Source organism: Pseudoliparis swirei, chromosome 8, assembly GCF_029220125.1.
Source record: "Pseudoliparis swirei isolate HS2019 ecotype Mariana Trench chromosome 8, NWPU_hadal_v1, whole genome shotgun sequence".
NCBI lineage: Eukaryota > Metazoa > Chordata > Actinopteri > Perciformes > Liparidae > Pseudoliparis > Pseudoliparis swirei.
In genome coordinates this window covers 5777599-5802526 of record NC_079395.1, presented here as the reverse complement: position 1 = coordinate 5802526, position 24928 = coordinate 5777599, and the positions used below count along the sequence as shown (strand labels likewise).

The window sequence follows — 24928 nt, the reverse complement described above, 5'->3', positions numbered from 1 at the left end:
ACTTACCAAGATACCAAGTTATATCCATAACCAAAAATCTAATTTTAATACTGACTCACTACCTCATGCCACACGTGGGATCTCATGAAAATGGATGTAGTACTCCGACATAAACCACAGTAATCAAATATAGTAATCAAACAAACCCGAAAAAAACTTCATTTAAATCCATTCAACCTAACTTTACTTTGGTGACCCACAAATATTAGCAATATATTAATGAGAAATAAGAAAAATGTTATAAAAAACTGTATACAACATTGTATAATGAAGTTAAACTTAAACCACATGTTGCCTAAGACATCACACAGAAATAGATGCTGATATCTACTGTATCTATTCCACTTGTTAATCGTGATGGATGGATTATTAACGACGACAGGAGACGAGAAACATCGACGACATGAAGCTGTGCTCCGTTACCTTTCACAGTCAGGGTAGCTGTACTTCTCCTGTCCCCTGTGTCACAGGTATATTCTCCACTATCCTGCGCATTCAGCTTGTGCACGACCAGGATGTGAGCGGCTTCCCTCTGCTCCAGCTTGTACTTTTCTCCGTGGGTGAGCACAGTTGAGCCCTTCAGCCAGACCACCTTGCGGTCAGGGCTGGAGGTCTCACAGGTCAGGGTGGCCGTGTCTCCTTCAGGGGTCTCCTGACTCTCCAGCTCCTTCTTGAATCGTACAGGTGCGGCTGCCAGAAAGACCATTATCAATTAGGATGAATTATTTGAAAGAGTTTCTGGGGTAAACCACCATTCTAACAATTCCACACCAACAGGGACAACACTGATGGACTGAATCAGAAAGAAATCAGCGATCACCTTCATCAAGTCAAACGTTCGCCGACAGTTTGGCCGCCTAGGAGCGCGATGGAACATGCCGATTCAATGAATAGCCTCACGGGGCATCATGTTTAGTGTCTATGAGCAGCGTACTACACAACAACTCAGAGGAGGAGTGTCAAAATAACATACAAATACACTATTGACAATCTGAACAATAACAATACTTTTCCATATGGTTTGCCAGGGTGTTTTTTTCCTTTATTGCAAAACAATATAGAGAAAAAAGGAGCTGAGGGGATGAAGATGGGTGGAGGGGGGGGGGGGACTCACATCCGGAGACAGACTACATCTGTCGGCTTCTTAGTCCCCAAGGATACCAGGACACCACAAAAATACAACATTTCAAAAGTTGAATTATATTCTGTGGTCAATCATTTGAGTATGTCGCACGTCTCGTTATTTTATAAAGTGATGAAAACTGTGCATAAGAATTACAAGGACACCTGATCAATATGTAACATAAAAAATACACTGAAAAGTAAATAGCAAATGGTAGTTCAATGGAAAGAGGAGTGAACATGCATATCGCCTAGAAATATGGCGCAATATGCAGATTTTCTACGAATATGAAAGGATAGTCAGTAGAAAGTGAAAAGAAAAGTAAAAAGAGAGCCTCAGGAGGGAAGCTGTCCCCACGAGGACGACGATATCGACAAATGAGACAGAATGGCAAGTATTCATTTTCGTCCGGAGAAAATAAAATGCATCATATTTCCCTTACCTCTGACGGTCAGAGAAGCGGTGGAAGTGTGGTGACCCACAGTGAACGTGACCGTTCCCGAGTCAGCCGCGGTGACGCCTCTGAGCGTGAGGCCGTGTGCCGGACCCTCGCGCAGGATCACGTTCATTTCATTATTCTGCAGCGGCACATCCTGGAGTTTCCACTGAGCGAGAGGCGCGGCGTCCCCGCGAGAAACCAGACATTCAAAGTGAACGTCGTCTCCCTCGTACACAACGCAGCTCTCCAGGAACCTCAGGATGTTAACCTCGACCTCTGCTTGACGAATACAATTCAGCGGAACGGTCACATATCGGTTTCGCGTGGCGCTCTCGACAGAGATTTGGTTCAAGCCGAGCGGATTGGGGATCAAAGTGTGACGTCAGGAGCAAGTGAAGGAAACCAGTCGGGGGTGTGTTAATGCTTGTGAAAGAGAGACCAGAGACAGGCATGGAAGATGGGAAGAGAGGAGTGATCCACCTCAACGGAGAGGAGCGAGAGCAGCTGGGATGGGAAGCAGAAGCAGTCAAGGAGGCAGCAAACGGGATGTCGAGATGAAAGGGTGATGGTGTCATGCTCGAGTGTGGGAGTGGTGACGGGAGGGAAAGGGACACACTTAAATAAGACATCTCCTACCCTGCACGGTGAGGACAGCTGAAGTCCTCTGGTCGCCTGTATCACAGGAGTATTCTCCAGAGTCGGCGCCCTGCAGTTTAAAGATGGCGAGCTCGACTACGGCCCCTTCCTGTGTCAGGTGATACTTGCTGCCGGACGCCAGCAGCCTGTCGCCACGCCTCCAGACGACTCCGGCGCCCGGCTTTGTGGTCTCGCAGCGAAGAGTAGCGCTCTCCCCTTCCCGTCTGTCCAGGTTTCGCAGCTGGGTTTTGAAAAGGACAGGCCGGGCTGCGAGGGAGGAAGCGGAGGAGAGTGATTTAGGACCGATGAGAAAGCTGGCACAGTGAAAGAAAGAAGGAAAGAAATGTAGACTTTTATTGACCCTCGTGGGGAAGTTCTTCTCTGCATTTGACCCATCCTTAGTCATTACGATGCAGTGAAGCGCACGGGGAGCGACTGGGGGTTCAGCGTCTTGCTCAAGGACACTTCAACATGCGACTAGAGGGAGAGCGGGGATCGAACCTTTACCTTGTGGTTACGGGGTGACCACTCTCACCCATGATCTACAGCCGACCCCCAATTTAGCCCCAACACACATAAAACTAGAACGGGCACTCGGTAGAGCGCATACCTTCGCATATCACAAGATTGGGCATTGAATTATGAACATTTTGGCATTAGTTTCATGCCAATTGGATACAAATTGACCGTGCTATGGTAAAAAGAAGATTTTGACCTTTCCATGACCTTGACCTTGACCCGATTGATCCCAAAATCTAATCAAATGGTCCCCGGATAATAACCAATCATCCCACCAAATTTCATGCGATTCGGTTTAAAACTTTTTTTGTTATGCGAGGAACACGCATACAAATAAATAAATAAATAAATAAATAAATGGCGATCAAAACATAAGCTTCCGCATTTTCAATGCGAAGGTAACTACTCAAATCTAAATTATTGTAACATTGGAAGTGAGCCTCACGTCTTTTTTCCTTAAACACCAAATTGTTCTACATTGATCAGTCAATGAAGAATGACCAAAATTCCAGAGAAAATACTCTTTATCTCTATTTATCTTCTTCCTTTTTCTTTCAAACCTGTGCATAACGTCCATTATTTACAGCAGTAAGTGTTACGCAACAACAACTCAAGTGTCCCGACTACAAACAACAAGTTGTCGCGCGCATACCCTTCACGTCGAGTTGTGCAGTGCTTTGATGGACGCCCGAGTCACATGTGTAACTCCCAGCATCCTCGGGGTCCACATCATGGATGACTAGTGACGCCAGGGGTCCGGCTTGTCTAACTTCATACTTGGCACAAGGACACAGACCAAGCTCTCCTTTCCTCCACTCCAGAGGAACACCGGGTTTAGAAAGCTCGCAGTGCAGAGTGACGCTCTCCCCCTCGTCGGCCATTTGGCTTTCGAGCTCTTTAGTGAAAACAACTGGGGCAGCTGATGATTAAACGGGGGAAAAGAAAAGAAAACATATTTGTATCTACACCAGAAGGTCAAGAATGAGTGAGATGAAGAAGAATGGATTGAGGAGTTAAATGAAAGATTCGCGGAAGACGAATTCATCGTGAGACAACGACGTGGTCTCCTCCCTACCGTGTACGACCAGAGAGGCCGAGCACAGCGCGTCCTCCGAGCCGCACGTGTAGCTTCCCGTGTCCACGGGTTTCAAATCGAAGATCCGAAGCTCGTAGCTCGATCCGATTCCTTTCATCTGGTACTTTTCTCCACGAGTCAGGACTCGAGTTCCCCTCTTCCACTCGACGGGGAGTCCAGGTTTAGAAAGCTCGCAGTGCAGAGTGACATCGTGTCCCTCCTCGGCCTCCCGGCTCTCCAGGTCTCGAATGACGACGACGGGAAGAACTGCGGATTGAATCAATCACATAAGATGTTGAGGTGCGGTGTTGTAACTTAGGTTTACGGATTCCCAGATGAGGAATACAGTACGGTGTGTAAAAAATAAAAAAGGAGAAAAAAAGGACATTTTCAATTTACCTGATTGAGGTTAGCATTTTTTTTCAAAAGTCAAAACAAAACAGGCTAAATGTACACATGGCTGCCTTAATATAGGTACACACACAACACTGGTGCACAGCCAATGATACCTTCTACAATTCAAACCATGAGCCACATGAGCATCTATCAAATCCATCTATCATAGCTCTTAAGTCTTCCTGATCTGGAGACAACAACAATTCAGAAGAACCCAAATCTTCCATTCATAAGTCAAAAACGGCATTGAAAAAAAGACACTTTTATCCAAAGCGACAATAACTTCATCAACCATGAGTAAAAACTCAGAACAACAAGAATCAAGAAAGTAATGTTTCTTCAAGAAAACCAACAACAACAAAATACCATGAGTAATACCATGAGTAATACTATAAGTAATAACATGAGTAATACTGTAAGTAATACCATGAGTAATACTATAAGTAATAACATGAGTAATACTATAAGTAATAACATGAGTAATACTATAAGTAATAACATGAGTAATACCATAAGTAATACTGTAAGTAATACCATGAGTAATACTGTAAGTAATAAGTAATACCATGAGTAATACTGTAAGTAATACCATGAGTAATACTATAAGTAATACCATAAGTAATACTGTAAGTAATACCATGAGTAATACTATAAGTAATACTATAAGTAATACCATGAGTAATACTATAAGTAATACCATAAGTAATACTGTAAGTAATACCATGAGTAATACTATAAGTAATACCATAAGTAATACCATGAGTAATACTATAAGTAATACTGTAAGTAATACCATAAGTAATACTGTAAGTAATAAGTAATAACATGAGTAATACTATAAGTAATACTGTAAGTAATACCATAAGTAATACTGTAAGTAATAAGTAATAACATGAGTAATACTATAAGTAGTACCATGAGTAATAATAATAATGACAATGGATTCCATTTATAAAGCACTCTTCATCCAAGGACCTCAGAGTGACCTCAATACCATAAATAAGAGCCATTCGAGTGCCACTGAAATGTTAATCTGTCATTATTCCAGATATAGTCGTAAAAGATGTGTTTTTAGTTTCCGGTGGAAGATGTAGAGACTTCCTGCTGTCCTGATGTCAGTGGGGAGCTCGTTCCACCAATGAGGAGCCAGGACAGCAAACAGGCTGGATTTTGTCGAGTGATTAGCTCGAAGCGACGGAGTCACAAGTTGATTGGTAGATGCCGAGCGGAGTGGAAACATTGAGGGGAATAAACAATGTGCGGGTGCTACAGAAATGTCCTCTCACTTCGGTACCCAGCTTTGTAGTTCTGACTAGATGATGATAAATTACACCAAAGAAAAACCCACAGAAAATAATGAAATCAACACCGAGGATTGATTGACTATCAAGCTAAATACAAGTATGCAATTTCCATCGTATCAGTGAACAAGAACAAATGTTCCAGATTATTGAAGGATGTGATGTCACACATCTGTAATTTATGTCATCACATCGAAAACCAGCACAGAAGAAATCCACCAAATGCATCCCGACTCGGGTTTAGACACGCCGAGTTCTTGCTTCTTTACAACACACCACATACCTTCAACTCGCTTTTTGGATTCTTGCCTCTCAGACTCAACTTCGGAGGTCTCTGCTGAAGCCCGTGGCATCTCTGCTGTAGCTATTGGTAGACATATAATGTAGGTTTGTATTTAACTTCCATAACGTGCACAAATTATTCACCGACAAATCAAAAGCAACGTGCCACACGAGCTTTAGAGCCACAAATGCCCAAGCCAGCGCAATAACATCTTCACTCAATGTTAATTCGTCTAGTCACAGTGCACAGACAGTGCCATGACCAAGAGCTTGACCGGCGGTTACACTAGTGTTTTATATTTTTACCTTCGCATTGAAAATGTGGAAGGTTATGTTTTGATCACCGTGTATTTATTTATTTATTTGTATGCGTGTTACTCGCATAACTCAAAAAGTATTGAACCGAATCGCATGAAATTTGGTGGGATGATTGGTTATTATCCGGGGACCATTTGATTAGATTTTGGGATCGATCGGGTCAAAGGTCAAGGTTAAGGTCATGAAAAGGTACAAATCTTATTTTTACCATAGCGCGGTCAATTTTTATCCAATTGGCATGCAACTAATGCCAAAATGTTCATAATTCAATGCCCAATCTTGTGATATGCGAAGGTATGCGCTCTATGGAGTGCCCGTTCTAGTTTAGATAATGTTTAAGACTCATACCTTCCATTAAAAACCTTTTAGAGTGTAATATCACAGCTGCCAGCCTCACTGCTGGGATAAAACATTAACGCTTGATTACACCTGAAACATACCGCCTGCACAGCCAGCAGCCACACATCCTATTTTTAATTATCTCTAATAATAAATAGTCTATTAATCCAGTGAGCGTTTGCTGAGTGCACATGCATTATTTCCATAACTAATTCACTTTAAACTCTCTCACTGTTGAGGTCAGAGACACATCGCCTCATCACTGACTTATGAAGAATGGAGCTTTGAAGAGAAGTACGCAGCACAACCACACACAGTTAAGCCAAAGCACGGGCCCACAGTCCACAGTCCGCCTCACAAACCAAGAGTTGTTGAGTTACAGTGACAATTATCATCCGTGTCACTTCCCCCAAAACCCACAGGAAGCACACACACTGAACCAAAGGAACCACAAAGAGCTGCTGTTGGAGGAAAGCTGAAAAGCATCACATCACAGCAAAGACCGGGCAATAATATTTTCTAATCTAATATGATCGAATACAATCTCTCCCAATACAGGGTTCTTCCACAATTTGACCAATGGATTTCCATGACTTTTCAACCAAATTTCCATGACCAAACTGAAATCTCGGTTTATACATGAAAAAGTGAGAACATTCAGTATTTAAACAATGTGAATTCCAAAGCATACAGTATACATTAAATAAAACAAATGAATAAGAGACAATATTTTGATTAAAAGAATAAACACTTGCTTCCCGAGCTATGGCCAACGAACTTTCCAGTTACGGTGCGTTCACTTCAAAAATTGCGCCGCCACTCGCCAGTCTACCGGCTTATATTTTGAGTCTTTCTTTCAAAAACATATTCATTATTTTAAACTCGGCGTAAATGTGATTATAACTAATTTCCATGACTTTTCCAAAACTTTTGTGATTTAAGTTTTTTCCATGACTTTTCCAGGCCTGGAAATTAACATTTTAAAATTCCATGACTTTTCCAGGTTTTCCATGACCGTACGAACCCTGCATTATTCATATCGTGACACTCTATCAACCTAACCTTACCGACTCATTTCAAACTTGAATTATCTGTGTGCATTGTCCACCTCTTACGGAAACCCAAACAACCTCCAGCCAAACACACGGCATGCTCAACACACCACAGGAAGAAACTAGAATGAGCACTCGGTAGAGCGCATACCTTCGCATATCACTAAATTGGGCATTGAATTATGAACATGTTGGCATTAGTTACATGCCAATTGGATATAAATTGACCGTGCTAATGGTAAAAAGAAGATTTTGACCTTTTCATGACCTTGACCTTTGACCCGATTGATCCCAAAATCTAATCAAATGGTCCCCGGATAATAACCAATCATCCCACCGAATTTCATGCGATTCGGTTTCATACTTTTTGTGTTATGCGAATAACACGCATACAAATAAATAAATACATAAATAAACTAGAATGGGCACTCGGTAGAGCGCATACCTTCGCATATCACAAGATTGGGCATTGAATTATGAACATTTTGGCATTAGTTGCATGCCAATTGGACAAAAATGTATCGTGCTATGGTAAAAAAAGAGTTTGCCCTTTCCATGACCTTGACCTTGACCTTTGACCCGATTGATCCCAAAATCTAATCAAATGGTCCCCGGATAATAACCAATCATCCCACCAAATTTCAGGCGATTCAAGAACATTTTGACCTGTTCATGACCTTTGACCTTTGACCCGATCGATCCCAAAATCTAATCAACTGGTCCCCGGATAATAAACAATGATCCCACCAAATTTCATGCGATTCGGTTCAATACTTTTTGAGTTCTGCGAAAGATTTTGACCTGTTCATGACCTTTGACCTTTGACCCGATCGATCCCAAAATCTAATCAACTGGTCCCCGGATAATAAACAATCATCCCACCAAATTTCATGCGATTCGGTTCAATACTTTTTGAGATTTGCGAATAACACGCATAAATAAATAAATACACGGCGATCAAAACATAACCTTCCGCATTTTCAATGCGAAGGTAATAAATAAATACACGGCGATCAAATCATAACCTTCCGCATTTTCAATGCGAAGGTAACAACAGCAGTAGAGATGGAACATCTGCATTTGGCAACACAACGACTGAGCGCGATGTGGGCAGAGGCAACGATGAAGCACCGGGCTGATGAAGAGCTCAAACCATGTGTCATACCTGCTCTTGGCTCTTTGGTCTCCCGCCTCTGCGTATCTTGTTTCGCAGCTATTCCGGCAGCAGTCTTTTCAACTGGGATGAAACACAACGTTTACCTCACAACCGGAAGACGGGTCAACCGAGTAGAGCACAGCATTACCCGTTTACAACTGGGCATCCTGACACAGTCATCCAACACGGTACTGGCCGACATGAGCCATAAACATATCGCATTGCAATGTTTAACGTTCAACACAGAACACGTGTAAACGAAGCTTTCAAACAACCGGACAAAGTTCAGTATTTGCCACAAAATGGAATTGACAGCAACACGTAGGAGGGCATGTTGTCTCACTAATCAGGCGACATAACGTACTGTAAACTCATTACATAACAAAAAAGCCTCCTTTTTTGTCCGAGTACAATGACAACTGCATTACGACACTGTCACCTGGTGTGAATGATGATCTAATCGAGCGTGATATCGGAAGAACATGGACAACCGCGTAGCCTTAAAGAGTCCCTGATGATACTATACACTGTGATACAAACTTTAAAAAGATCAGAACATGTAATGATTCCTAACTCTGTAATGATTCCTTCTATACACATGACATCTATTGCATCTGTCCATCCGGGGAGAGGGATCCTCCTCTATTGCTCTCCTGAAGGGTTCTTCCCTGATCCGATGTGAGGTCAAAGGTCAGGGATGTCGTATGTGTACAGACTGTAAAGCCCTCTGAGGCAAATTTGTAATTCGTGATATTGGGCTATATAAAATAAACTGAATTGAATAGAACTCATTTAAAGTGTGATGACCGTGACTTGTGTGATACAGCATACTGTGAGAATATCTAATAGTCTATTACACTAGCGTTCAAAAGTTTGGGGTCACTTAGAAATGTCTTTATTTTTCAAAGAAAAGCACTGTTTTTTCAATAAAGATAACATTAATCAAAAATACACACTATACATTGTTAATGTGGTAAATGACTATTCTAGGTGGAAACGTCTGGTTTCTAATGAAATATCTCCATAGGTGTATAGAGGCTCATTTCCATCAACTATCACTCCAGTGTTCTAATGGTACATTGTGTTTGCTTAGAAGACTAATATCTGATTAGAAAACCCTTGTGCAATTATGCTAGCACAGCTGAAAACAGTTATGCTGGTGATATAAGCTATACAACTGGCCTTCCTTTGAGCTTGAAGTTTGAAGAACAAAATTAATACTTCAAATATTAATCATTATTTCTAACCTTGTCAATGTCTTGACTATATTTTCTATTCAATTTTCAAATCATTTGATAAATAAAAGTGAGTTTTCATGGAAGACACAAAATTGTCTGGATGACCCCACACTTTTGAACGAGAGGGTATATTGGAACATCAAATCGGTAGTGGATCTGGCGAGCTGTAACTCGGATTGAAACCACTCCAACCTTCATATGTGTTAGATTCTTCTTCCTTAAGTGTGTGACATGCCTGAAAATTACAAATAAAACAAATGCCGACCATGCTCACAGTATCAGACACAAAGCCAGACAGACATGAGTCTCTTTACCTTCACCTCCCACCTTGAGCTCTGGTGAATCTCTCTGGATCTCCTGCTGGAGGAGCTCTTTAGGAGTCTGTCCGGTAGTTGGCAGAGTCGCAGCTATGATATCAAACACATTGGACCCAGTAAAAATGGCGGAAGGGAGCATGACAAACGTGACGGACGTGTCTCGGTACCGACGTGTCAGCCCACATGCAGCAAAGTATTCCGGAGACCACAGAAATCCACAGATGTTGAGATTGAAACAACGTTTTTTCCGTAATAAAAAGCCTTTACGAACGGAGCCGATTAAGACATTGAACAGGCGAATTAAAAAAAAAGGCTACATATAGCAGCAGGCAGATGAAATGGCAGAGGGACATGAAGATGGAGTTATACCATATTCAGCCCTTAAACACAATGTCAGTCAACTCATGATGAAGACGATCTGCCTGACAACAGCAGACAGTAGCCAAGACATATTGTGCCAGTTTGAAGTACTGAATAGCTTTGTGTGTGATTAGCTGTGCTGTGTGTCGCACACATTGAGGAATTGCAAACGCACATGAGCAAAACAAAAAAAAACACACCCAGAAAAGCTAAGAATCTTCAGAGAATTACCTTCTACCGTCTCATGTATTTCTCGCCTTTTGTATTCGTCTTTCGCAGCTGAGGACAAAGCTTCAGGGACCTTGGCTGAAATACAAATATTGATATAGAAATGCTGCATAAAATATCATGATACTGCCAGGCCTCGAGTGTGTAATATGAACATCTGAGCACAGCCTGTGTAACTGTGACATTCATTCTTCCCAAACGACACAAATATAATGTCAAAGACATCATGCCACACACACACACACACACATTATGCGCATGTAGACTCCAGCCGACGACAGGTATCATTCTCAAACCATCAAGGTACCACCAGCACAGTTATTATTTCTGCTTTAAATAAGCCAGTACATACAGTGGGTACGGAAAGTATTCAGACCCCTTTAAGTATTTCACTCTTTGTTCTGAATACTTATGACCATGTGACATTTCAGTTTTTCTTTTTTAATAAATTTGCAAAAATAATTCTACATTTCAGTTTTTTTCTGTCAAGATGGGGTGCTGAGTGAACATTAATGAGAAATAAAATGAACCTTTTTGATTTGAGCAAATGGCTGCAATTAAACAAAGAGTGAAACATTGTAAAGGGGTCTGAATACTTTCCGTACCCGCTGTATAATGCAATACAACAGTGAGGAGAAAAAATACCCAATAACATTGCAAAACACAATTCAACTAGAGGACAGTGTAACAGTTTAGTTCAACACCTTCCTTTTTGTATTAGTTGTTTTCATCCTGTCACTAACTATCATGTCATTCCAGATAATGCTTCCCATCTCGTCGGTCCAACTCCCTTCACCTGCCTCTGATCACTCCCTCGTTAGTCCCTCATTACCTTTACCTGGTCTTCATGCCCATCTCACCTGTTGCCCATTCCCAAATTAGTCCTTGTCTACTTAGGTTCCCTCACTTGTCCTCTGCCAGATTGTCTTGTGTTTCTCAGACCAAGCCCTTGAGCGTTCCACAGTGTGTTTGTTTATTCGGTCTGTTCCGTTCCTGACAACACTTTCAGTAAAGGATCTTTATCAGCATTATCTGTCTCCTGAGTCGTGCATTTGAGTCCACCCTAATCCCGTCGTGACAGACAGAAGCAATTGGCACACACAACTGCAACCAGAGGAATCAGTGAGAAATAATGAGGCAATAATTCCCTTATCATAACCTATAAAGGCCAAAGGGTACGGGACCAATTCAAGAGCAGAGAGCGCATGGCAACACAAAGACTCTTATGGACCGAGCGCATCAAGCTGAAAGTCAAGCCAGCACATTGACGTCTTCTTTCCATACCTTCCGTTATTTCCTTGGTCTCCTGCATCTTAGAGTCCAGTTTAGTAGATAAAGGAGGAACTGACCGCTTCACAGCTGAGAGGGAACAATTCAGAATGCTGTAACGTACGTGATCGTGATGCACTACTTCATAACCGCATAAGACGTAACAGCTTAAAACTGGTAAATCAAAACGATTTCAGAAATCAGTAAACCCTGAGAAACTCAATTAAACTACAACACAACATTAACAAAGATCAGCTTGAAAAGAGACAAACAGTTTATGGACCAGCATATATACGTTATGACTAATAAAACAGACACGAAGGACGCACAAAACCGCAGCAACTAATCACAGACTGCTAAAATGTCAAATTGCGTGACGCAGACTGCTTTTGTATCGTTCAGCCTGATTCTTTGGTTTGTATTGTAATCGCAAATGCACGGGAAGAAGATGTGAAAGAAGTGCGTCGCAGCGCAGAACACACAAAGCAATCTGAAAGACATCCGACCTTTTGATCCACTACGTACAACGTGAGAGAGACAGAACGCTAACACGTGAGCCGGCAAATAGAAATGAGACAACAAAATAACAGAAAGAAAGAGTGAAATAAACGTCAGAGCAAAAGCGAGTGCTTAAAGACGCGTTTCAGTCAAGACAAAATCCAAGTGTAAGACATTATTCCTCCTATTAACATCAATGTGTAAACTAGAATATAGAATATAGAATAGAATATACACTTTTATTAATATAGAAATTAGTTCTCATTGCATTTAACAAATCCTCCTAGTTATTAAGGAGCAGTGGGCTGCGGTGAAGCGCCCGGGAAGCAACTGGGGGTTCAGTGCCTTGCTCAAGGACACTTAGACTTGCAACTAATGGGGTTGAGCGGGGATCGAACCCACAACCCTGCGGTTGCAGGACGGCCCTCTTACCCCACTGAGCTAAAACTAGTCATTAATTTAAAAATCTGATCAATGAATCTCTAAAAAAAAATTATATAGACACATCTTTATCAATATATTGTAGAAGTTTATATCACAAATCCTCCTACCGTTGATCTTGAGGCTGGCGGAGGTCTTCTGGTCTCCACACACACAGCTGTAGTCTCCACTGTCGTCTGGCTCCAGCTTGTCGATCAGGAGTTGGTTCACAGAGGCCTTCTGCTTCATCTGGTACTTTTCTCCAGACTTCAGGATCTGTGTTCCCTTCCTCCACTCCACGGGGACTCCAGGTTTAGAGAGCTCACAACAGAGAGTAACACCTGCTCCCTCCTCGGCCTCCTGAGCCTCCAGCTTCTGTTTGAAGGTCACTGGTCGGGCTGAAGGTCAGTTATGGGGTCAGATCAGTCTCAATAATTGCAAATGCAAACACAAAGATTTACAAATGCATGCAGAACGATTCACAAATACATTCCAATGCACACATACATAAATTACGATTTGTTTGTTTGTCGATCGCACTGCATTTGTTTGTGAGTCGCTACAGCTTTGTGCATGGGGGTTTTGAGACTCCCCTGCAGTTGCTGGATTCACAAATGCATTTTTTTCAACATAGACCTATCTGTAGCCAATCAGATGTCACCCTCATTTTCAACCGATCCCATGACTAGTCATGACAATAAGGAAGTTGTTGTAAGTCATTGAAACTTCGGTTTAATCTCGTAAATCTTGAAAAAAATCTTGGTGTGGGGCAAATTACGCGAATAGAGCAACATTCGCAGAACAAAATAAAACAAACCATGACATGATGCAATTTTACAAGATAATATGTCTAAACATGAACAATCAAGAAGACGTCCAATACAATGTATAACACATGTTCCACTGACTGAATCTTTATAAATCCTCCTACCGTTGATCTTGAGGCTGGCGGAGGTCTTCTGGTCTCCACACACACAGCTGTAGTCTCCACTGTCGTCTGGCTCCAGCTTGTCGATCAGGAGTTGGTTCACAGAGGCCTTCTGCTTCATCTGGTACTTTTCTCCACCCTTCAGGATCTGTGTTCCCTTCCTCCACTCCACGGGGACTCCAGGTTTAGAGAGCTCACAACAGAGAGTAACACCTGCTCCCTCCTCGGCCTCCTGAGCCTCCAGCTTCTGTTTGAAGGTCACTGGTCGGGCTGAAGGTCAGTTTTGGGGTCAGATCAGTCTCAATAATTGCAAATGCAAAGACAAAGATTTTAACAAAAGCGTACAGAACAATTCACAAAAATACTTCGGTTTAATCTTGAAAAAATCTTGGTGTGGGGCAAATTACGCGAATAGAGCGAAGCGACACACTCGAAGAACAAAATAAAACAAACCATGACATGTTGCAATTTTACAAGATAACATGTCTAAACGTAAACAAACAAGAAGACGTCCAATACAATGTATAACACATGTTCCACTGGCTGAATCTTTATAAATCCTCTTCCTACCGTTGATCTTGAGGCTGGCGGAGGTCTTCTGGTCTCCACACACACAGCTGTAGTCTCCACTGTCGTCTGGCTCCAGCTTGTCGATCAGGAGTTGGTTCACAGAGGCCTTCTGCTTCATCTGGTACTTTTCTCCACCCTTCAGGATCTGTGTTCCCTTCCTCCACTCCACGGGGACTCCAGGTTTAGAGAGCTCACAACAGAGAGTAACACCTGCTCCCTCCTCGGCCTCCTGAGCCTCCAGCTTCTGTTTGAAGGTCACTGGTCGGGCTGAAGGTCAGTTTTGAGGTCAGATCAGTCTCAATAATTGCAAATGCAAACACAAAGATTTACAAATGCATGCAGAACGATTCACAAATACATTCCAATGCACACATACATAAATTATGATTTTTTGTTTGTCGATCGCACTGCATTTGTTTGTGAGTCGCTACAGCTTTGTGCGTGGGGGTTTTGAGACTCCCCTGCAGTTGCTGGATTCACAAATGCATTTTTTTCAACATAGACCCATCTGTAGCCAATCAGATGTCACCCTCATTTTCAACCGATCCCATGACTAGTCATGACAATAAGGAAGTTGTTGTAAATCATTGAAATTCGGTTTAATCTCGTAAATCTTGAAAAAAATCTTGTTGTGGGGCAAATTACGCGAATAGAGCAACATTCGCAGAACAAAATAAAACAAACCATGACATGATGCAATTTTACAAGATAACATGTCTAAACATGAACAACTAGAATGGGCACTCGGTAGAGCGCATACCTTCGCATATCACAAGATTGGGCATTGAATTATGAACATTTTGGCATTAGTTGCATGCCAATTGGTCACAAAAGCTGTATCGTGCTATGGTAAAAAAAAAGATGTTGACCTTTCCATGACCTTGACCTTTGACCCGATTGATCCCAAAATCTAATCAAATGGTCCCCGGATAATAAGCAATCATCCCACCAAATTTCATGCGATTCGGTTCAATACTTTTTGAGTTTTGCGAATAACACGCATACAAATAAATAAATAAATAAATACACGGCGATCAAAACATAACCTTCCGCATTTTCAATGCGAAGGTAATCAAGAAGACGTCCAATACAATGTATAACACATGTTCCACTGACTGAATCTTTATAAATCCTCTTCCTACCGTTGATCTTGAGGCTGGCGGAGGTCTTCTGGTCTCCACACACACAGCTGTAGTCTCCACTGTCGTCTGGCTCCAGCTTGTCGATCAGGAGTTGGTTCACAGAGGCCTTCTGCTTCATCTGGTACTTTTCTCCAGACTTCAGGATCTGTGTTCCCTTCCTCCACTCCACGGGGACTCCAGGTTTAGAGAGCTCACAACAGAGAGTAACACCTGCTCCCTCCTCGGCCTCCTGAGCCTCCAGCTTCTGTTTGAAGGTTGGCGGCAACGCTGTACAACCAAGTTGTCATTAAATGTCAAAACAGGTTAAATAAATAAAAAAACAAACCAAACTATGATAAATACATGAACAGGAAAACTCTCAATACAAAAAGCTCTTTAAACTAAATTCATGAAAATAATAAATTCCACCAGAAACTTGTGCACGTACACGCTGAGGTTCTTACCGTTGACCGTCACCTTTGCCACGCTCTTGGCAGTGCCCACGTCACAGGTGTAGATATCAGTGTCTTTCTCCTCCAGGTGTTTGATGGTGAGAGTTAGGATCCCGCCCTTCTGGGACATCTCATATCGACCTCCGGCCCTGACCTCTGAGTGGCCTTTCAGCCATGCCACAGCGGATGGGCATTGTGCAGTCTCACATTGCAAGGCCACAGAGCTCCCCTCCTCAGCTCGGCTGTCCTTGAGCACTTTCGTGAATACATGGATTGGCTCTGTAATATCCCAGCAATTATTCTATATTTAGTTAAATATATTTCCCAGCTTTTTTACTACAATCTCTCAAAAAGAGTCATAAATTAGTTGCTTGAATGTTTTTCACGCTATCAAAGAGGAGAAATGCAGTTAGATGGAAGCAGGTAAACACAGGATGTTCATTCTCACCCCTGATTTCCAGCGTGGCTCTCGTGGTTGCTCCTCCAACAACTTCACAGCTGTACTCTCCAGAGTCTTCAGCAGAGACATTAAGGACGGTCAGCTTCATGACCTTATCCTCTTGGCTAATGTCGTACTTCTGGCTCTTTTTGATGGCTTTGCTTTCCTTGGCCCACTTTACAGTGCAACTGCACTTCGTGACCTCACAGGTGAGCACGGCGTCTTCTCCCTGAACAGCACTGACGCTCTGCAGTCCTTTAGACACGGACGAAGCCGCGCCTGCAAAAAGGGATCATGGCGTTTTTTTATTATAATAAAACAAAACATGTAATAACCTACTATGTTCAGGCCTCTTCAAATATGTATGGGTTCATACACATTTTGACCAATGGATTTCCAGGACTTTTCCATGAATTTAAAACAAATTTCCATGACCAAACATTTTTGAAATCTCAATGCAGACACGAGAAAGTGAGGAAATGTTGTATTTAAACTAACAATGAGAATTCCAAAGCATACAGTATATAACCTTAAATGACACAAATGAATGAGAGACAATAGTTTGATTAAAAAAATAAACATTCATGTCTTTTCAGTAAAGGTGCGTTCACTTACAGCGGGAAAAATGTGAGAGTATGAAAACGTATGCCGGTTTATATTTTGAGCGTCATACTTTTAAAAGCATAAAAAAAAATAGGATTACCCCACATTTCAGTTGTGCCAACAACTGTAATCTAAAGAGCAAAATATAGCATGGTTTGGGGATTTTACCTTTAAAACTCAGAATATAACAAATTTAAATGACTTTTCCAAAACGTTGGGGATTTTTCCCCCCAGGACTTTTCCAGAACTGGAAAAAAACATTTAAAAATTCCATGACGTTTCCAGATTTTCCATGACCGTACGAACCCTGCATGCAGCTTACCTTCGACTGTTAGTGTAGTTTTGGAGCGCAGGTCTTTGATGTTTAAGACCACCTCTCCAGCATCAGCAGGAACCACATCCATGACGGTCAGCATGTACTTGCGTCCTTTACTGGTGACTTTGAAGCGGCCTCCATTTGTGACCGCGCGGCCATTAAGAGTCCAGGAGCACTCGTCCGTGCTCTCCCGAGATAAGATGCACTCAAAGCTGCACATCTCTCCCTCATTCACCTCAGCTGACTTCAGCCACTTGGTAATTCCGAGGCCGATCTCTAAATATGGGACGGAAATGGCAAATTGGTGAAGATGCAAAACAATAGCGTATGTTTAAAGCCTAACACTGTAGAACCGTATTCCTCAAACAACAATACCAACCTCTGACGGTGACCTTGGCTTTGGAAACCTCAGTTCCGAGATCACAACTGTACTCGGCGGCGTCTTCTCTGGTGACGTCCTTGATGATCAGTCCCAGAGACTTGCCCGTGTGAAGCAGCTCGTACTTTGAGCCGGCCTTCAAGATTTGGCTTTCTTTCCTCCACGTGGGAGAAACCCGGGGCTTGGACACCTCGCACGCCAGCGTGATCATGCCTTTCTCCTCTCCGATGACGTCGTCGAGAGACTTGAGGAACACCGCGCGCTTCTCTGGAGGGGAATTGAGAAAATAAAGTTGGACGGTGGGTTATGGATATCATCATATCATAATGTCAATGTTTCTTAAATTAACTCGGGAATTTAAATGTCTCTTGACTTTTAGTTTCTTTTAACTTGTCTTGTTCTGTCTTTTTTGTGTGTAACTAAGTTTCTCTTATGTTGCTGCCTGTCTTGTTCAGGTGACCCTCGAAAAATAGATTTTTAATCGCAATGGGATGTTAAATAAAGATTAAAATAAATAAAAACTAGAACGGGCACTCGGTAGAGCGCATACCTTCGCATATCACAAGATTGGGCATTGTATTATGAACATTTTGGCATTAGTTGCATGCCAATTGGATAGAAATTGACCGTGCTATGGTAAAAAGAAGATTTTGACCTTTTCATGACCTTGACCTTTGACCCAATCGATCCCAAAATCTAATCAAATGGTCCCCGGATAATAACCAATCATCCCACCGAATTTCATGCGATTCGGTTTAATACTTTTTGTGTTATGCGAGTATCACGCATACAAATAAATAAATAAATACACAGCGATCAAAACATAACCATCCGCATTTTCAATGCGAAGGTTATCATGTTCCGTGTGAGCCACGTTGACAGCATTTATATAGAGATGATTTTCAGAGGAAATTCCAATACAGTTTCAAGGTATGGCGGGAATGTGACACGTGAACAAACGCTTCCATCAGAGTATTACGCAATGCAGTTCTTCAGTTCTTACCTTTAACCTTCAGTGTCACAGACTCGTTCACGTTGCGGACCTTAAAGGCGATCGTCCCCCCGTCCTGGGGTGCCAGGTTCTTCAGCGTCAGCTTGTGAGCCTTTCCGTCATGAGCGATGGCATTGACCTCGTTAGTGAAGAGCACCTTGTCGTTCAGAAGCCACTGCGCCTCTTCGTCGGCATAGTTGATCTCGCACGTGAACACGGCGTCGCTGTCTTCGTCGACCTCGGTGTCGGCCAGGTGCTTGGTGACCTGAATGTCACGCACTGGGCAGAAGAAACGTAACCGTTTTAGTGTGAATATACACTACCGTTCAAAAGTTTGGGGTCATCCAGACAATTTTGTGTCTTCCATGAAAACTCACTTTTATTTATCAAATGAATTGAAAATTTAATAGAAAATGTAGTCAAGACATTGACAAGGTTAGAAATAATGATTAATATTTGAAGTATAAATTTTGTTCTTCAAACTTCAAGCTCAAAGGAAGGCCAATTGTATAGCTTATATCACCAGCATAACTGTTTTCAGCTGTGCTAACATAATTGCACAAGGGTTTTCTAATCATCCATTAGTCTTCTAAGGCGATTAGCAAACACAATGTACCATTAGAACACTGGAGTGATAGTTGATGGAAATGGGCCTCTATACACCTCTGGAGATATTTCATTAGAAACCAGACGTTTCCACCTAGAATAGTCATTTACCACATTAACAATGTATAGTGTGTATTTTTGATTCATGTTATCTTTATTGAAAAAACAGTGCTTTTCTTTGAAAAATAAAGACATTTCTAAGTGACCCCAAACTTTTGAACGGTAGTGTAATAATAAAGCAAGCGATGGTTTTGATAAGAAAATGCAGAGTTGCTGGTATCCAAAGGTCCTCACTGTACCTTCAACAGTGAGAGTCCCTTTGCTCTCAGCAGGTCCAGACCGACAGCGGTACTCTCCACTGTCTTCCTCAGTCAACCTTTGAATGGTGAGTTGAGCCCTCCTCGCGTCTTGCTTCATGTTATACTTGTCGGACGCTGCCAGAGGTCCCTGACCCTTGAACCAATTCACCTCTTTGGGGGAGGCGGAGAATTTGCAGGAGAGTATTGCTGAGCTCTTCTCCTTCGCCTTCACATCTTTCATGGGCTCTGCGATCTCGAGTGGACGCTCTAAATGTGAGGGAGGGCATGTGATCAGACCCGACTGAATGATGCAGGATGTATCAGGGTTCATACACATGTTGACCAATGGATTCACAGGACTTTAAACCACATTTCCATGACTAAACATTTAGTGAAATCTCAGTGTATACACGAGTATACCATAAATGACTCAAATGAATGAGAGACAATAGTTTGATTAAAAATTTAAAAATAAATATTTATATGAATGTTTATTCTTTTAATCAAACTGCGTAAATGAACATATGAATATAACAAATGTCCATGAATTTTCCAAAACTTTCGGAATTTTTTTTTTTTGAAAGCCTGGAAATAACCATTTTAAAATGCCATGTCTTTTCCATGACCGTACGAACCCTGCAGTATCTACCTTGAATAATAACACCAAGTTATTGCCGTATGGACGTATTTCAAAACAACTTTACCTTTCACTGTGAGCTGAGCTAAAGATTTGCTTTTCCCAGCTGTGAACTGCACGGGGGCCGTCATTGACGCTTTGGTCTTTTTGAAAGTGAGACGGTGCATCGTGCCCTCTTTCTCCATTTCAACATCGGCGCTCTCCTGCACGACGACTCCATCCAGAGTCCATATGGGAGGTTTCACCAGCTCCATACTGATCTCAACCTCAAACACAGCTGCAAAGGGTTCCGTCACTTCCACTGGACTAAGCTCCCGCTCGATGCTGATTGATTGCTCTGGAGGGGTCATGAGCAACGACAAACAAGGGTCAAGTATGTCAAGGATATGACTTCATAAAGTAAAAGGTCATGTCAGTTAATAGTTAAGGACCACACCACACTATTTTGTCCATGGACTCTAATAACCTCACAAATGATAGAAATCACCTGCGTGGGCTACGACAAATGCAGTATTATAAAATGTTGTTAATTTCTTGCACACATCATTTTAAATACCATACGTACACTATGGGACATTCATTTTAGTATTTAGTAGATCAGGCTCGTCTCAAAAGGGCAGATGGGTGAATGGATGGATGGATAGATGGATGGATCGGTAGATGGGTGGATGGATGGATAGATGGATAGATCGGTAGATGGGTGGATGGATGGATAGATGGGTAGATGGATGGACAGATGGATAGATGGGTAGATGGATAGATGTATGGATGGATGATAGATGGGTAGATGGAGGGACAGATGGATAGATGGGTAGATGGATAGATGTATGGATGGATGATAGATGGGTAGATGGAGGGACAGATGGATAGATGGATGGAAGGATGATAGATGGGTAGATGGATGGACAGGTGGACAGATGGATATATAGATAGATGGATGGATGGATAGATGGGTAGATGGATGGATAGATGGATAAATGGATAGATGGGTAGATGGATAGATATATGGATGGATGATATATGGATGGATGATATATGGGTAGATGGAGGGACAGATGGATAGATGGATGGATGGATAGATGGATTGATAGATGATAGATGGATGGACAGATGGATGAATAGATAGATACCTCATTGACTAGGAGTCTGATGGCTTGTAAAAACTTTTGAGTATGTACATATACAATATACACAGTAAAAAACATAAATACCCTACAATTGAGATTCCTGGATGTAAGTGATCTTCCATGATGTTACCTTCCACGAGCAGTTTACAGGTCGTCTTGTCATCGGTGCCGTCACAGGTGTAGCTGTCTTCGTCTCCAGAGTCCACATCGTTGATGAGGAGTTTCCGGTACACGTCTTCGCTTTTGATCTCGTATTTCTTGCCGTGTTTGATCTCCATCTTGTTCTTGTACCACTTCACCTTTGCGCTGGCGCGTGACACTTGGCATTCAAGATGGCCGCGATGCTTATGCATCGCTATCTTATCCCTGAGTCTCTTCACAAACTTCACGGGCAGCTCTACAGTAACATCAACATTGAATTAATGAATGCTATCAGGTATGCCACAAAGGAAGATGAAATGCTATTAATGCCAAAGCCCTAAGCGCACTCTAGCACAGGCAATGTCTAATGATTGAAATATGTTGTAGCCAAAGCAAACAGAGCTAATGCTGTCGGAATTAATCTCGTAATTTCATTAAATGCCAATCACTGTGTGCCAGTCATTATTATTTGTTGTGGGTATCAGTTACTGTTCAATTGCAAACAGCGAGACACCGACAGAAACTATGAGACATACATGTTGAAGCAATTTATGGTCAGTCGAGCAAATTATGCAATTTTATCAGTCACAGATTGAGCCTTGAATATTATTTTGACATATATTGACATATATTCATCCTCCTGGAGATTTCTAATCACTAAAACAACAATATCTTCTCTGTAGAGCATTGCACAGACAAACATTCGATCACGACAGACAAATATGACAAGACACCTTTTTAAAGAATCCCAACCCTCAGCTGAAGCTCCATACGAGACGTTTTTCCTTTTGCCATCAGGCCTCAATGAGGCACAACAATGAGCATGTGCATTGCAACTGGATTATCCATCTCACCAATAGTATCAGGATGATGCATTGTGTTTACTCTTTTAGCAAAACAACACGTCACCTAACTTTAGTGTGACCTTTTACATGTGGCTCACTAAACCAATTGAAATGTTCGGGACATTTGATAAAATCATCTTTTTTTTCTTCTTCTGTAAAGCATAAATTATCATTTCTTTACAGCAGCCATATATGTACACTACCGTTCAAAAGTTTGGGGTCATCCAGACAATTTTGTGTCTTCCATGAAAACTCACTTTTAGTTATCAAATGAATTGAAAATTGAATAGAAAATATAGTCAAGACATTGACAAGGTTAGAAATAATGATTAATATTTGAAGTATTAATTTTGTTCTTCAAACTTCAAGCTCAAAGGAAGGCCAGTTGTATAGTTTATATCACCAGCATAACTGTTTTCAGCTGTGCTAACATAATTGCACAAGGGTTTTCTAATCAGATATTAGTCTTCTAAGGCAATTAGCAAACACAATGTACCATTAGAACACTGGAGTGATGATGGAAATGGGCCTCTATACACCTCTGGAGATATTTCATTAGAAACCAGACGTTTCCACCTAGAATAGTCATTTACCACATTAACAATGTAGAGTGTATTTTTGATTCATGTTATCTTGATTGAAAAAACAGTGCTTTTCTTTGAAAAATAAAGACATTTCTAAGTGACCCCAAACTTTTGAACGGTAGTGTATATATATAAGGTTTACAATATTCAGAGGTATTTTATAATTTGCAACTTTCTCACAGCTTTTGTCATCATGATGAATAGAAATAATCCATTTGCAACCACATCTGAACATTGTCACACGAGGGTTAGCTCATCCATGCAGCAACGCAGGCGAAATACTCATCGACTCACTTACCTTTCACTTTAAGTTTAGCAGCTGAAGAGGCTTTGTCAGCTGTGAACTTTATCTCACCCATATCCTCTGGGCTGACGCTCTTAAACAGCAGTACGTGGATTCTTCCTGGAATAAGAAATGCACAGTTTGCAGATGATCATTATTCAGGCATGAATATACATTGTTGAACTACTTCCTTGAGAACGTACCCTCCTGTCTCATCTTGATGTTGTCCCCAGCTTTGAGTTTGATACTTCCTCTGTGCCACTGGCAGTCCACTTCTTCGTGTGAGATTTCACAGACAAATGAAGCGCTCTCCTTCTCCATCACTTCCACATCCTCCAGCTTCTTCACAATCTTAATATCTCTGGCTGCAGGGGACGTTTTTTGTCAGATGTCTCGATATATAGACTTAAAATCGTTATGCTACACCTTTAATTACGGTACCTGATTAATTTGTGTGTTGCGTGACATGTCGAATATAATTACCGTGCACGGTGAGCTCGGCGGCAGTGTTATCGTCCGCGGTGCGACAGATGTAAGTGCCCGCATCCTCAGGGGTGCATTTGTTGATGACCAACGAACGCTTTCGGCCCGAGGAATGGATGCCAACATTCTTACCCGGTTTCAGTTCCATGTCATTCTGAAGATGAATCATTTTTCAAAACTGTTATACAGTTCCAAAAAAATGGTATTTCACACGGCAGACAGTGATTGAAATACTACATTTCTCACCTTGAACCATTTAACATCTGCATTTGTTCTGGACAATTCGCATTCAAATATAACCTTCTCCTTCTCGGGCGCACCGATATCCACGAGGGGCTTGGCGATCGTAGCAGGAGGCTCTGTAGAGTCAACACACATGTTCAATGGAGACTGGACGATAACGTTTGTGGCGGAATGGGCGCTGCACAGACCCCCCCCCCCCCAATGTGGCAGGAAGCAGCTCTTACCTGTGATAATCAGTTTGCCAGAACTACGTACTCCTTCCGCTTGGAAGCAAATAGTCCCCGCATCCTCCCTCTTGAGATTGGACAACGTTAAGGCGTGCTTCTTTCCCAGAGCTGTGATACGGAAGTTCGCCCCGCCTTAAACTTGGCCCCATCCCTGGTCCAGGAGCCTTCAACATCCGCCTGGCTGAGTTCCACCTCAAATGTTACCGTCTCCGTCTCATGTGCCTTGGTTTCCGTGAGCCCCTTCAGGACCTGGATCTTCTTCACTGAAGGGAGGAGAAGACAATGTGTCAACGGGCAAGTGAGGTTTCGAAAGTGCATGTCCAAGCACACATCACTGGAGAATGACGTGATGGATATGGACTGTGGTGTCCTCGACATGTGATGGAGGATCAGTCTTACTCTCCACATTGAGCTTGCTCTGGGTTTTGTCATCCAGCGTTTCACAGGAGTAGAGGCCCCGGTCAGCACAAGTCACGCTCTTGAAGACCAGCGCCTGCTTGGCGCCGTCGACCCGGATCTCCATGTTTCCTGCAGGCTGCATCACCACGCTGTTCTTCATCCACCTCACTTCCTCCGACGGCTTGCTGAGCTCCACCTCCAGCCTCACTTCACTCTGCTCCTCCACTGTCAGGTTTTCGAGCTTTTTCCGAAATATCACAGGCTCATCTAATTAGGGCGTGAAAAAAAA

General features: G+C 42.2%; 1 protein-coding gene across 1 annotated transcript in view; it reads right to left on the bottom strand.

Moving 5' to 3' along the window:
- Positions 1-24928, bottom strand: part of LOC130197795 (obscurin-like) — a 64949-nt gene that overhangs the window by 24366 nt on the left and 15655 nt on the right. The window contains 29 exon segments of the mRNA XM_056420684.1: positions 424-690; positions 1566-1838; positions 2199-2465; positions 3370-3636; positions 3793-4059; positions 5773-5853; positions 8646-8717; positions 10189-10281; positions 10783-10857; positions 12064-12138; positions 13098-13364; positions 13898-14164; positions 14465-14731; positions 15607-15873; positions 16050-16316; positions 16486-16755; positions 17402-17671; positions 17775-18041; positions 18778-19044; positions 19671-19937; positions 20375-20644; positions 21565-21831; positions 23303-23407; positions 23491-23652; positions 23771-23924; positions 24017-24129; positions 24238-24360; positions 24363-24503; positions 24640-24906. Of these exon segments, the coding sequence (XP_056276659.1) occupies positions 424-690; positions 1566-1838; positions 2199-2465; positions 3370-3636; positions 3793-4059; positions 5773-5853; positions 8646-8717; positions 10189-10281; positions 10783-10857; positions 12064-12138; positions 13098-13364; positions 13898-14164; positions 14465-14731; positions 15607-15873; positions 16050-16316; positions 16486-16755; positions 17402-17671; positions 17775-18041; positions 18778-19044; positions 19671-19937; positions 20375-20644; positions 21565-21831; positions 23303-23407; positions 23491-23652; positions 23771-23924; positions 24017-24129; positions 24238-24360; positions 24363-24503; positions 24640-24906 (6015 nt within the window).